Source organism: Barbus barbus, assembly GCF_936440315.1.
Source record: "Barbus barbus genome assembly, chromosome: 24".
NCBI classification, from domain to species: domain Eukaryota; kingdom Metazoa; phylum Chordata; class Actinopteri; order Cypriniformes; family Cyprinidae; genus Barbus; species Barbus barbus.
Window position 1 is genome coordinate 25,077,041 of NC_136752.1, and position 12,166 is coordinate 25,089,206.

At 37.6% G+C, this 12,166-nt stretch overlaps 1 protein-coding gene across 9 annotated transcripts in view; it reads left to right on the forward strand.

The window, feature by feature from the left end:
- LOC306844254 (afadin-like) overlaps positions 1–12,166 on the forward strand; it is a 114,278-nt gene that overhangs the window by 48,274 nt on the left and 53,838 nt on the right. For all 9 annotated transcript variants that reach the window (XM_079376241.1, XM_079376243.1, XM_079376246.1 and 6 more), the window contains 5 exons: positions 6,684–6,832; positions 7,050–7,210; positions 8,448–8,605; positions 9,721–9,814; positions 10,919–11,056. In XM_079376241.1, coding sequence (XP_079232367.1) covers positions 6,684–6,832; positions 7,050–7,210; positions 8,448–8,605; positions 9,721–9,814; positions 10,919–11,056 — 700 coding nt within the window. The remainder of the gene's footprint in view (positions 1–6,683; positions 6,833–7,049; positions 7,211–8,447; positions 8,606–9,720; positions 9,815–10,918; positions 11,057–12,166) is intronic.

The window sequence follows — 12,166 nt, forward strand, 5'->3', positions numbered from 1 at the left end:
TGCTTGTTCCTGTTGAGTTTTCTGCTCTTGGTTATGTTGGAACAGCTTTTTTAGTCCCCTGCTGTTCAGACGGCCCCTGGAACCATTTTCTCCGCAAGCTGGCCCATTGCATGTCAGTTAAAAACCCTCTCAGGACATACAAACACAGGCATCAGCAGACACTTCATTTCCTCACTTAAGTGGAGCAGATCAAATTTTTTTTTTCATTTTACTCCGTCTGTCTCTCTCTCCCTCTCTTTCCACTTCAGTGGCTCTTAGTGTTGTGTGCAGCAAGGCTCCCCAAAGAGACATAAAATAAGAGCTAGGAGTGTCTGAGTCTGCAGGAATGTGTGTTTGGGTGTGTGGGTGGTAGATCCCAACAATTTTCTGCATTTTAGGCTGTTTTCACACTTTGTTTGATTGCTCGGCCTGAACCAAAGTTCGATTCTACCTTCTAAACCACGATATGTTTGAGTCATCAAAGTAAGCACCAGTGGCAGCTGTTTACGACTATAACTTGGTAAGTGTTTATGGATGAGAGGATGTCAGCATCACTGTTTTATTCATGTTTTTGTCAGCTTAGATTTGCCACAACTTCACACACACAGAACAGCATTTGTCTGCTGCTGCAGATACATTGCGAACGAAAGCTAAAATTTATTTTAATATAAGCAACTGTGGAAATACTTTGGTGTCATTCGCTTCCAGTTATTTAAGCTGTACAAAAACAGTCCATTTTATGCTGCTTTATATTGGAAATTGATCCTTATGTATTACTGTTTACTGCACTATTATTCTTCAAGTCTTTTATTTACAGCAGTTAAAGAAGTCTCACACATTCACAGAAAATATCTATGTTGCAAAAAGGTGGATAAGTGTGACCATGACTGTGCAAATTGTGATTTCATGTCTATAATTTAGGACGGATTGCTTTTATATCAATTGTGGGCAGAAAACGTTCTAAAGATCTGCTGCTTAGTTGCTCTCAGCTCAACCATTTGATGATGTGGAGTTGAAGTGATGTTGTGACATCTGTCTGGCTGCTCTCTTGTGGAGTAACTTGTTCAGCATGCTTGAATTTGAACTCTGCAATCCTTGCTTTGGCTCTTACTATTCAGTCATAACGCAATATTTTAAAGTCCCCCTGTAAATCTTTGGAGTGTTTCCTAATATGATGTTTTGCAAAATCACAGCTGTGTTAAGAGTTCAAGTCAGTAGAAACACATTGTTCCACATAATTTAGCCTTACATTTTCACCCTTTTAACTTTATATTTGTTAATAATGCAATTAATTCTTAAAAATCAGGGGTGAAAACTTGTCACCTTTTGGCGAAATTTGCCATTTTCATCTTGAAATAGGTCATTCACGTGAATCGTGTAGATCTGTAAAAAAACTGTGTTAGGGTTTGGGTTGTCGTAGTCGTCGTATCTGCGAGACATCTGTGTCACGTCACCTGTAGCGTTTTTTTCCCCCTGTTGGCAAAGGAATGGAACCGCCCTACTCTGCCTCTGATTGGCTTATCTTAATGTTGTTTCCTTCATCCAACCAATCTCACTCCTGTAGCCTAACTTTTAGACGCCGCAAGCAACTGTCCATCAGTGTTGCCAGATTGGGCGGTTTTGAATTTGATTGCGCGGGTTGAATTTGGGCTGGTTTTTGGTCAGTTTGGCGGTTTTCAAAACATAAATTGTATAGGCTAATTGGTTAACAAACAAGCCCAAGTGTGCATATAGCCTACTGCATGCATCCAATCAGTCATCACAACGTTACTAAACACACACGCACACTGCAAAGAGACTGGTGCTGATGTTGACGACGCAGCCGCACTTTTAGACAATCACCAGGGGTCAGCAGACAGACGTGATGATTCATGAGCGGGTTTTTAGCGCAATAACAGATCTGATTTTGAATTTATAGCTGTAAGTGACCATAATGTCTAGATATATAGCCTAAGTTCGATGGTAAAGAGTGGAGAGTGTTTTAACTCTCAAAACGTGAATTAGCCTACACCTGTTGAGAGAGAAGACATGAAGGCAATATCACTGCAACTCTGAAATCAGAGCACAGTTAAATTATTTAATCAATTTATTTATAGCTTATACGATCCTGTCTTTTATCTTTTAAACGGTCCAGATTGGTAAATCCTTTAAAGATGCTGGACATGCAGGATTATCATACAGAATGACAGTTTTGACTGTCATGGTGTGTGCATGAACGAGTGTGAAATACCTATAATTACGTTGCTTATTCTGATCACTTACAGGTACATCTAAAAAAATTACAATATCGTGAAAAAGGTCAATATTTTTTGTCACTCATTTCAGAAAGTGAAACCCATATATTATATAGATTCATTACACATAGAGTGAAATATTTCAAGCCTTTATTTCTTGAAATTTTGATGATTGTGGCTTACAGATAACGAAAACCCAAAATTCAGTGTCTCAGAAAATTTGAATATTACATAATATGCTATTAAAAAATAAATGTCATGCTTCTGAAAGGTATGTTCATTTCTATGCACTCAATACTTGGTTGGGCCTCCTTTTGCATGAATTACTGCATCAATGTGGCGTGGCATGGAGGCAATCAGCCTGTGGCACTGCTGTGGTGTAATGGAAGCCCAGGTTGCTTTGATAGCGGCCTTCAGGTCATCTGCATTGTTGGGTCTGGTGTCTCTCATCTTCCTCTTGACAATACCCTGTAGATTCTCTATGGGGTTCAGGTCAGGCGAGTTTGCTGGCCAATCAAGCACAGTAACACCATGGTCATTGAACCAGCTTTTGGTACCTTTGGCAGTGTGGGCAGGTGCCAAGTCCTGCTGGAAAATGAAATCAGCATCTCCATAAAGCTTGTCAGCAGAAGGAAGCATGAAGTGCTCTAAAATTTCCTGGTAGATGGCTGCGTTGACTGTGGACTTCAGAAAACACAGTGGACCAACACCAGCAGATGACATGGCAGCCCAAATCATCACTGACTGTGGAAACTTCACACTGGACTTCAAGCAAAATGGATTCTGTGCCTCTCCACTCTTCCTACAGACTCTGGGACCGTGATTTCCAAATGAAATGCAAAATTTACTTTCATCTGAAAGAGGACTTTGTACTTTGTACCACTGAGCAACAGTCCAGTTATTTTTCTCCACAGCCCAGGTAAGATGCTTCTGACGTTGTCTCTGGTTCAGAAATGGCTTGGGTAGCCCTTTTCCCGAAGATGTCTGAGCGATGTGACTCTTGATGCACTGACTCCAGCTTCAGTCCACTCCTTGTGAATCTCTCCCAAGCGTTTGAATCAGCTTTGCTTGACAGTATTCTCAAGCTTGCAGTCATCCCTGTTGCTTGTGCACCTTTTCCTACCCAAATTCTTCCTTCCAGTCAACTTTGCATTTAATATGCTTTGATACAGCACTCTGTAAACAGCCACAACTTTCAGTAATGACCCTCTGTGACTTACCCTCTTTGTGGAGGGCGTCAATGTTCGTCTTCTGGATCATTGCCAAGTCAGCAGTCTTCCCCATTATTGTGATTTCAAAGAACAAGAGATACCTGGAATTTATACTGTAGGGATGGTCATTAATTGAAACTCCAAATGTGAATACTGTAGCAAATTAGCTCAAAGTGAGACGAACATAATCATAACTGGTTGTTATCAATTATATATTCATCTTCAGGAATTAACTGTAGCATTTATAGTACAATAAAATGTTTTGTTCTTCTGCAGTATGGACAGTTTTAATCGTCTATTGACTCTAAGGGAAAATTATTTCTCTGGCCACGAAAAATAATTTCCTTGTTAATACATCGCTCATAGAGCATGTAACAAAACCGAAACGTTAAAATGACCTCGTTCTGTTCGTAGCAGACACAGACAACCAAGCGTGAATACATATGGATGTTTATTAAACTACACTACAAGGGAACATGTAACGTCGAACTAGACACAAACATACACGCATTAAACAGGGAAGGCATGGAGAGAGAGAGAGAGTGCGCTAGAGAGTAGAGCGTAATGGCAGGATTTACACATCAGCTAAACATGACCTGTTAGAACCATCAGAGAATCACATCACCTTAATTAAAAGAGGTCGAAGCCTAGAAGCCCATCTAAATATTTAACAAGCGGTTACTTGGATATTGGTTTTGTTGGTGCTAAGTAAAGTGTCCTGGTGCATGTATAATGCGTAGATTCTTGATGAATTCCTTTAGGAGTGAACGCTTCGTCATTCCAGCCTCGGGTTGATTGGTCCTAAGAGAATCGCCGAAGTTACTGAACTTAAAACTGCCAGAAGCTTGGACTCTCCCCAAAAGGGGAGTTGAGAGATTTCCAAGGTGATATGTGTGTTTCCAGGGCACTGAAAGGAAAGAGAAGACCTTGAAGAGAAAATCGTTTGATGCGTTTCATGATCACATAGTGTACATTGTTTGAGAAATAAAGAGCAGATCATTTTGATATCAAGAAAGAGACATCTAAAAGATATTGAACCAGAGATACATTCATACATCTGAATATGGGTGTTTAGTTTACTAATACAAATAATGAGTGGTCACTAGGCTAATATAATAAAGAAAAATACAAACAACATGCATATACAAGATACCTTTTGTAACTGATTAATTATGGTCTAAATAAAGAAAATGTCTCTACGTGTGTGTTATGTATCTTGTAATCGTGGGGGGGTAGTCCACTGGTCAGCCAGGCCTGGTACTGAGGGTCATTTAGTTCTCTTTGGAATTAGTTTGAAGTCCGATGGAGAGAAAAGATCAAAGTCAATCTGTTTAGCGTCTTTTTGACGGTGGGGGGACAACCATTGGCAATTTAGCACCCATATAAAGGTCGAATGTGGGGCCAGGTCTGTGAATTATATGCAAAGGCTAAAAGGGGTCTCTTAAGACATAAAGTCCCAACGACCATCAAGGATCATAAGCAGATGCTACAATATTCTAATATTTTGAGATACTGATTTTTGAGTTTCATGAGCTGTAAGTTCTATTCATCAAAATTGAAACAAAAATCTTTTTAAATGTTTTACTTTAAATGTAATGAATCTAAAATATATGAAAGTTTCACTTTTTGAAATGTTATAATATTTAATATTATATATCTAATCAATATATTAGATTGCATATAAATATATAAATAGCATTTTTAAATTCTGACTGTTGACATTGAACACGATGCATGTGTTTTTTCGAGGGTATCGGTTAATTTCTTGATTGCCGTTTTGACAGTGTCTGCTTGCATATTTTAATTATATTTGGTAGTTCTCTTTAATGTATTTGCCCTGATTTGATCCATGGGAAATTTATCTAGCATTATATTTATATTATTTTGACGTCATTATTTCATTATAAGGAGTCGAAAATGGCTCTTATCAACCTTGGTTTAAATTCTATCACATTATTTTGACAGTTAAAGTTTTGGGCGGGTTTTTGTGAGCTTTTGGGCTGGAAATCGTCCATCCAATCTGGCAACACTGCTGTCCATATTTCGGACGGAATGCATTTGTATCGGCTGTAAATTATGGTGTTCCAGTTTAAATGGTGATTACCACGTGAGGCTGCTGGGTTTTTTTGTTTGTTTGTTTTGTTTTGCGTGAGGCTGCTGTTGCGATAGCTATGAAGATTTTAAGTTACGTTATCCCTACCTTAGTTCGCTACCCTTTGCCAAAAATGCTCCTCAGTCTCGACCTTAACATTTGTCTCGTATGTCAGTTAGCTATTACTCTGATATGAAGTCGATTTGAGAAATGTTCGACCTACAAGTAAAGCATACCGTTTAATGTACAGTAATAATAGTATCACTCAGCTGAAGTGAAGGCAGCGCTAAGTGTCAGCCTGTAACAGCCTGTTTCAAAACGGAGAAACACCTCGCGTTTAGCCTGTCAGCTGCCTCCACACGTGCTTCCTCCCGAGAATAACGTGACCTGTGCTGACAAAACGAGGAGAGCACATTTGAAAAATTTGTTTTTATTTTTATGTTCACATTCTCCATTAAAAGACCTTCAAAATGATGTATAATATTTTTGGAATCGGACACCCATTTAAAATCGATATCAAGTTAGCAAGGTTGATTATGAGAAAGAATAAAGTTTTCCTCCAGTTATTTTCTTATTAATAATTAGGCCAGTTCTTTTCTTATTAATAGTATTAATAATCACAATATAGCGGTTTTATTTTATCTTTCCTATTATAAATAAGAACAGATGAAAAAACAGTATAGGAACAAATAGCCTAGAAAGAAACAGATAATGCATTACGTTTATCATTTTACATCTAAACAAATGCATTCATATAGCCATCGAAAAACAAATGATCAAATGTAAAAATCACTTCAGTGTGTTCATTACAAATAAATAGATTTTTAAAACTGCAAAAGCAGTTAAATAAAGTGCTACGAGTGATTCCGGGGGGGGTATTTGAAAATCATTTATTATTTGAAAATCATTCAAATAAAAAAAAAAAATGAAAAATTATAAGTTAATGCATTTAAAAAAATATATATATATTTTTTTTAAAATAAAACAAGTGATGCGGTTTCATTTTTAAACATCCAAAATAAATTTCCGCTAAGCGAAAGACAAATAAACATTAAAGCAGATGCTAAGAATTCATTCTAATTTTCTAAACCGAGTCGTAGCCTACTCCGCATGATATCCCACTGCAATTTTTCTCTCTTTTATTTTTCCTCTTGATCTCTCCACCAGAGAACACTGACAAATGGCCCTGAGAAAGAAAAGGAGGGGGTGATCCAGAACTTCAAAAGAACACTGTCCAAGAAGGAGAAGAAGAAAGAGAAGAAGGCCTTTTCCAGAATTCCAGATGGAGACGATCTCACACTGAACCGCGAGGATGGGTGAGGCGTATCAACTGATTCGGCTTGTATGATAGACATGCACATAAAGGCAATAGTCCATTTAAAAGGGATATTAGCAAGAAATTGTATAAGAGCATCTTTAAAACTAAATCCATTCAGTTTTTTGTCTCTCTTGTCCTAATCATTTGTGAAAGGACATTTCTGGTTTGTTTTTCTGTAGAATTAATTGACTGACTTTTGTCTTTCTTTCTGATAGAGAGAACTCAAGGTTGGCTGCTGAGGTATATAAAGACATGCCAGAGACCAGTTTCACAAGGACCATTTCTAACCCCGAGGTGGTGATGAAGAGGAGACGACAGCAGAAGCTGGAGAAGAGGATGCAAGAATTCCGCAGCGGAGACGGTCGACCGGATTCAGGTTTGTATGCCTCTAATACATGAACATAATCTACACTGACATACAACTGCCTGGATTTACATATCAACTCCTAAGTGATTCAGCAGGAGGCCTTGTTATTAATTTCACATGCAAAGAGCCTAGCCAATCATAACAGAGAACATTTGCATATGGAAATCTTATGACCATATATGGAAACTAAGCAACAAAAGTAATTCATTCAGAACAGAACACAGACATTAGCATAAAATAATCGTGCACATTTAGTTTTGGTGCATTATAAGAATTAAATCTATGGTCATCGAGCTTTTCTGGAAGATAAATAGACAAATTTGATTGCTCTACATGTGTGTCTAGAGACTGTTTGATGAAAAAATAGCTTGGTGTTTGTTTTTCATGTAAAATAGGCTATGATGTCAGTAGTTTAAACTGTAATTATATAATGAGAGCACTAAACCAGTGCACTTGTTGGAACCACCTACTTTCAAGAGGAAACCCATTCCAGACCTCAACATAAAACTTTATTTCGTTGCTCTGTTCACACTGACGCCTAAATAGCCTTTTTGTCCTGGACAGACATGGATATTTAGATTTTCCAAGCTTATGTAATCAGGATAATAATGTATGTCTGCAGCCGAGGGTTTAGACCAGATGCAAATTCTTAGCGTGACATACATAGAAAGGCTCCCTGTTACTCATCACATTCACTCCGTCCGGCAAGAGTTAAGCAGTGTGTGAACTGGTTAAAGAGGCTTAGTCGAGCACGCGGCTGGGGTTAGATCCCAGTATTGGGGATGTTTGAGTTCTCACACTGTGTGTGCTGCCATACTAATAAAATACTTTCAACCTACATTGGGCACAGCTAAAAAATTCAGAACATAGGATGGTGTATTAAGAGGAATATTTTCTGTGCTAATGCTGGTACCCTAAATCTCCATTATTCATTTATTTGTCCATCAGTAAAGGCCTTGCCCTTATATCGGCCTGCCTTTAGACATTGGATCTGACACAAGGTAGCTGTGCATGGAGTTAATGGGCATGATTATCAGCCAATTCTGATTAACTGGCCTCTCCGATATATATCGCTCTACCACTAATCTGCGGCTATTTGTTCTTAATTCTCTTGTATTATCAGCCAATTTTAGTAATCTCGAAAAGCCAGGTATCATCTGATTAATTGGCCTCGCTGATATATCGGTCTGTTGCTAAGCTACACTATTAGTTCTTAATTATCTTTCACACTATCTCTCTCTTTTAGGAGGGACTCTGAGGATCTACGCCGATAGTTTGAAGCCAAACATTCCCTACAAAACCATCCTGCTCTCAACTACTGATATGGCTGACTTTGCTGTGGCCGAGGCTCTGGAGAAATACGGGCTGGAGAAGGAAAATCCCAGAGATTACTGCATTGCTCAGGTGAGGTTTAACACTGTTCGTTTTCTAATGCTTTCAGGGAGCTGTACTTCCCTATGATAAATGCAGCTCTGTCAGAAAGTGTTTTTAAAATCTGAAGGATGGATTTTAACATGGAAGAATGAAGGGATGGACAATATTTTGATACTATGTCATGATATAGATTACATTTAGTTCAGATTTGCCGTCATCTAATGGCAACTAAGTTTTTTTTTTTTTTTTTTTTTATATTAATAATTTAATAACTCTGTTAAATGTGTATTCATTTTTTCTCATACTGTACTGTTATAATGATGCTTAAATAATTATGGGTGTTTACCAGAATTGTAATATCGGGCATCCCTAGTAAAATGTGTTGTAGCTGAGAATTAAGTCAAATATAACTGATGAGCATGGGGCATGTAAAATAATCATTAATCATGGACTTTTCAATTCTGTGAAAATCGGTGAAAGTTTCTTCCGTATACCATGTGTGTCTGCTGTAGAGTTATTAAGCTGATTGAACGTCTCTGCCGTGTCCGGCTCTCTCCGTGGACCCCTCCTCCTCCTCCTGTGATCAAATCCCGCCTATTTCATCAGTCCACTGCACGATTTGTCTTCCAGATTAAAGCCAGGAGCTGACATCTGCTTCACCCTTGCTGAGAGTTATTGAATTGTGCAGTTGTAAGGTGCCCCGCCTGCGCACGTTTAGATATACGTGGGGACGAAGAGGAAGTGTAGAGGTGGAGAGCAGGAAGTGCTTGAAGTGGCCGGTCTAATCTGCTGTCAGCGAATGACAAACATCGCTGGTACAAAACGGTCAACCTTGGGCTGTTTGCGCTTTTGCTCACCAGCTCTTTTCAGACGCCGTCTCAGCCAATCACACTGAGAGTTTCTGTGGCATTGAAATATCCTCTCCCATCACTCTGGCCTATTTTAATTACATACACAGCTCGCCCATAAAACTGCTGTTAAATCATGGCAGGGAGCGTGTATCTGTCACTAAAACAGGTGTCTAATGCCTGCCTGGAGTGCGCACTGTGAAATATTTGCATGCTTTGCCAAAGAAGTCTAGTTCTTTGGGTAATAAAGTTGAATTTTTAAGACTCTGAAAGTGTGTGCATGTTTGCTTTGTGCAGGTGATTCATGCAAATGATAAACCAGTGAAGGAGATCGTACTAGACGACACAGATTGCCCTCTGCAGATCCTCAGAGACTGGACAAGTGACAAAGGTCAGCCACATGCCATTTCTTAAGACAATTTTTGGACAAATTTTGTAGCTTTTTGGAACATCTTTCAAATGTGTTGATGTTTTGTTTTAAAAAGTTTTTCTGCGCTCAAAGGCTACATTTATTTGATCAATTACAGTAAAAACAGTAATACTTGGAACTATTGCGATTTACAAGAACTGTTTATATTTAAATCTATTTTAAGTATAATTTCTTCCTGTTATACAAAGCTGAATTTCCAGCAGACTTCAGTGTCACATGATCCTTCAGAAATCATTCTAATATGCTGATTGGGTGCTCCGGAATAATTTTTTGTTATCAGTGTTGATAATGTACTTCCTCATATTTTTGTGGAAACGGGTATATTTTTCTTTCAGGATACTTCAAAAATAAATAGAAATATAAATATTTTGTAACACAAGTGTATTTACTGTAACTTTTGATCAATTTAATGCATCCTTGCTCAATAAAAATTATATTTTTTAAGAAAAGAATAAATCTTATTGCTCCCAAACTTTTGAAATGTAGTGTAGATGCATTTTTATATTCTATTTGTGAGCCTGGAGCACAAAACCAGTCTTAAGTCGCTGGGGTATTTTTGTAGCAATAGCCAAAAATACATTGTATGGGTCAAAATTAAAAAAAAATATTTTATGCCAAAAATCGTTAGTATATTAAGTAAAGATCATGTTCCATGAAGATATTGTAAATTTCTTACCGTAAATGTATCAAAACTTCATTTTTGATTAGTAATATGCATTGCCAAGAACTTCATTTGGACAACTTTAAAGGCGATTTTCTCAATATTTTGACTTTTTTTTGCACCCTCAGATTCCAGATTTTCAAATAGTTGTATCTCGGCCAAATATTGTCCTATCATAGCAAACCATACATCAATGGAAAGATTATTTATTCAGCTTTCAGATGATGTATAAATCTCAATTTCAAAAAATTGACATTTAAGACTGGTTTTGTGGTCCAGGGTCACATTTATGTTAATTTTACATGCTTAACACATTTAAATGAGTGTAATACAAGAGCCTCTCGTTTACACCATGTTATACCGCCCCCTGTTGACTTTGATTTACTGTTATGTCAATTTCACAGAGGCATTAGTATTCCAGTTGAAAAAGCGTCCTCCAGACTACGCTCCAAGGAAAGGACGTAAACCTGACAACAGGATGGGGCCGCCTCACGGATCCATTCCTCCTGAGAAACTGCCCTACCTGGTTGAACTGAGCCCAGGTGACACACACAAACATAAACTGTGACAGCACATCTTCTTTCCAGGAACTTTAGAGCAGAAGCAGAGGCCTTTGTGAGTCATTGAATGCTAGCAGAACTGTTCCTGGATCAGTCGTGTTGATCTAAGCCTGCGCTAGAGTTTCAGTTGCACTAATGTGACAGCTGTGAAGAGCGGCCCACCGATTGCCCGCTGACATTCACGCATGAGTAGAGCTATGGCCAACAAATGAGTTCAGTATCTGGACCGCTGTAGAGTCAGCTAGTGAGATCCCTTAAAATATACCTTAGTTTCACTCAAGTTGTTTTTTTAGAGTTGAAACTTCACATCATCTAGATCTGACCCTCACTAACGCTGTCTCTCAGTCTAACTGCTGCTTGCATACTGTTCCTCCCCCTGCTACAGCCCACAACTAACCCTGTCACTGCGTTTATAACAAATGCTTTTTAAGTGCAAAAGGTTGAGCAGGAACTTTCCTGATGTGTAATGACACCGTGTCTATACTGGAGGCAATCCACGTCGCATTGCAAAGACAAAAACTAAAGGCTGTCTATATATAATGAAAGCATTAAAGCTTCACATCACTTCTAAAAGTTTGCTAATCAATCAATGATAACTTCAGGAACAATTAATTGGATGATGGTTGTTGTTTTATTTACAAAGCCCTCCCAAATCATTAGTAAAAAAAATTGTACTTTGCATGAGTTATTTTATAATATAGAAACATATTTCAGTTTCTACAAATTTTATCTGTATTATATTGTTTTTATATTCAATTACTGTATATTATTTTGTTGTTTAATAATATAAACAATTTATTTTGTTTAAATATTATATTACGGTATATTTGATATTATTCATTTTAGCTTTTTATTTAATATACTATGTACTATGTATTTATATGCAATTTTATGTATTTTATATATAATATATTACTATGATATAATATTACATTATATATAGCCTTTGTTATAAGGGTGTGCGATAATTTCGTAATTGTTGTTTTAACGAGTATATTGCAAGAATTAACCAAAACGCACCTACAGAGTGCTACACTTCATGATTCAGTATTAAAATGCATGAAGAATGATCAGAAAATTCAAGATATGGGG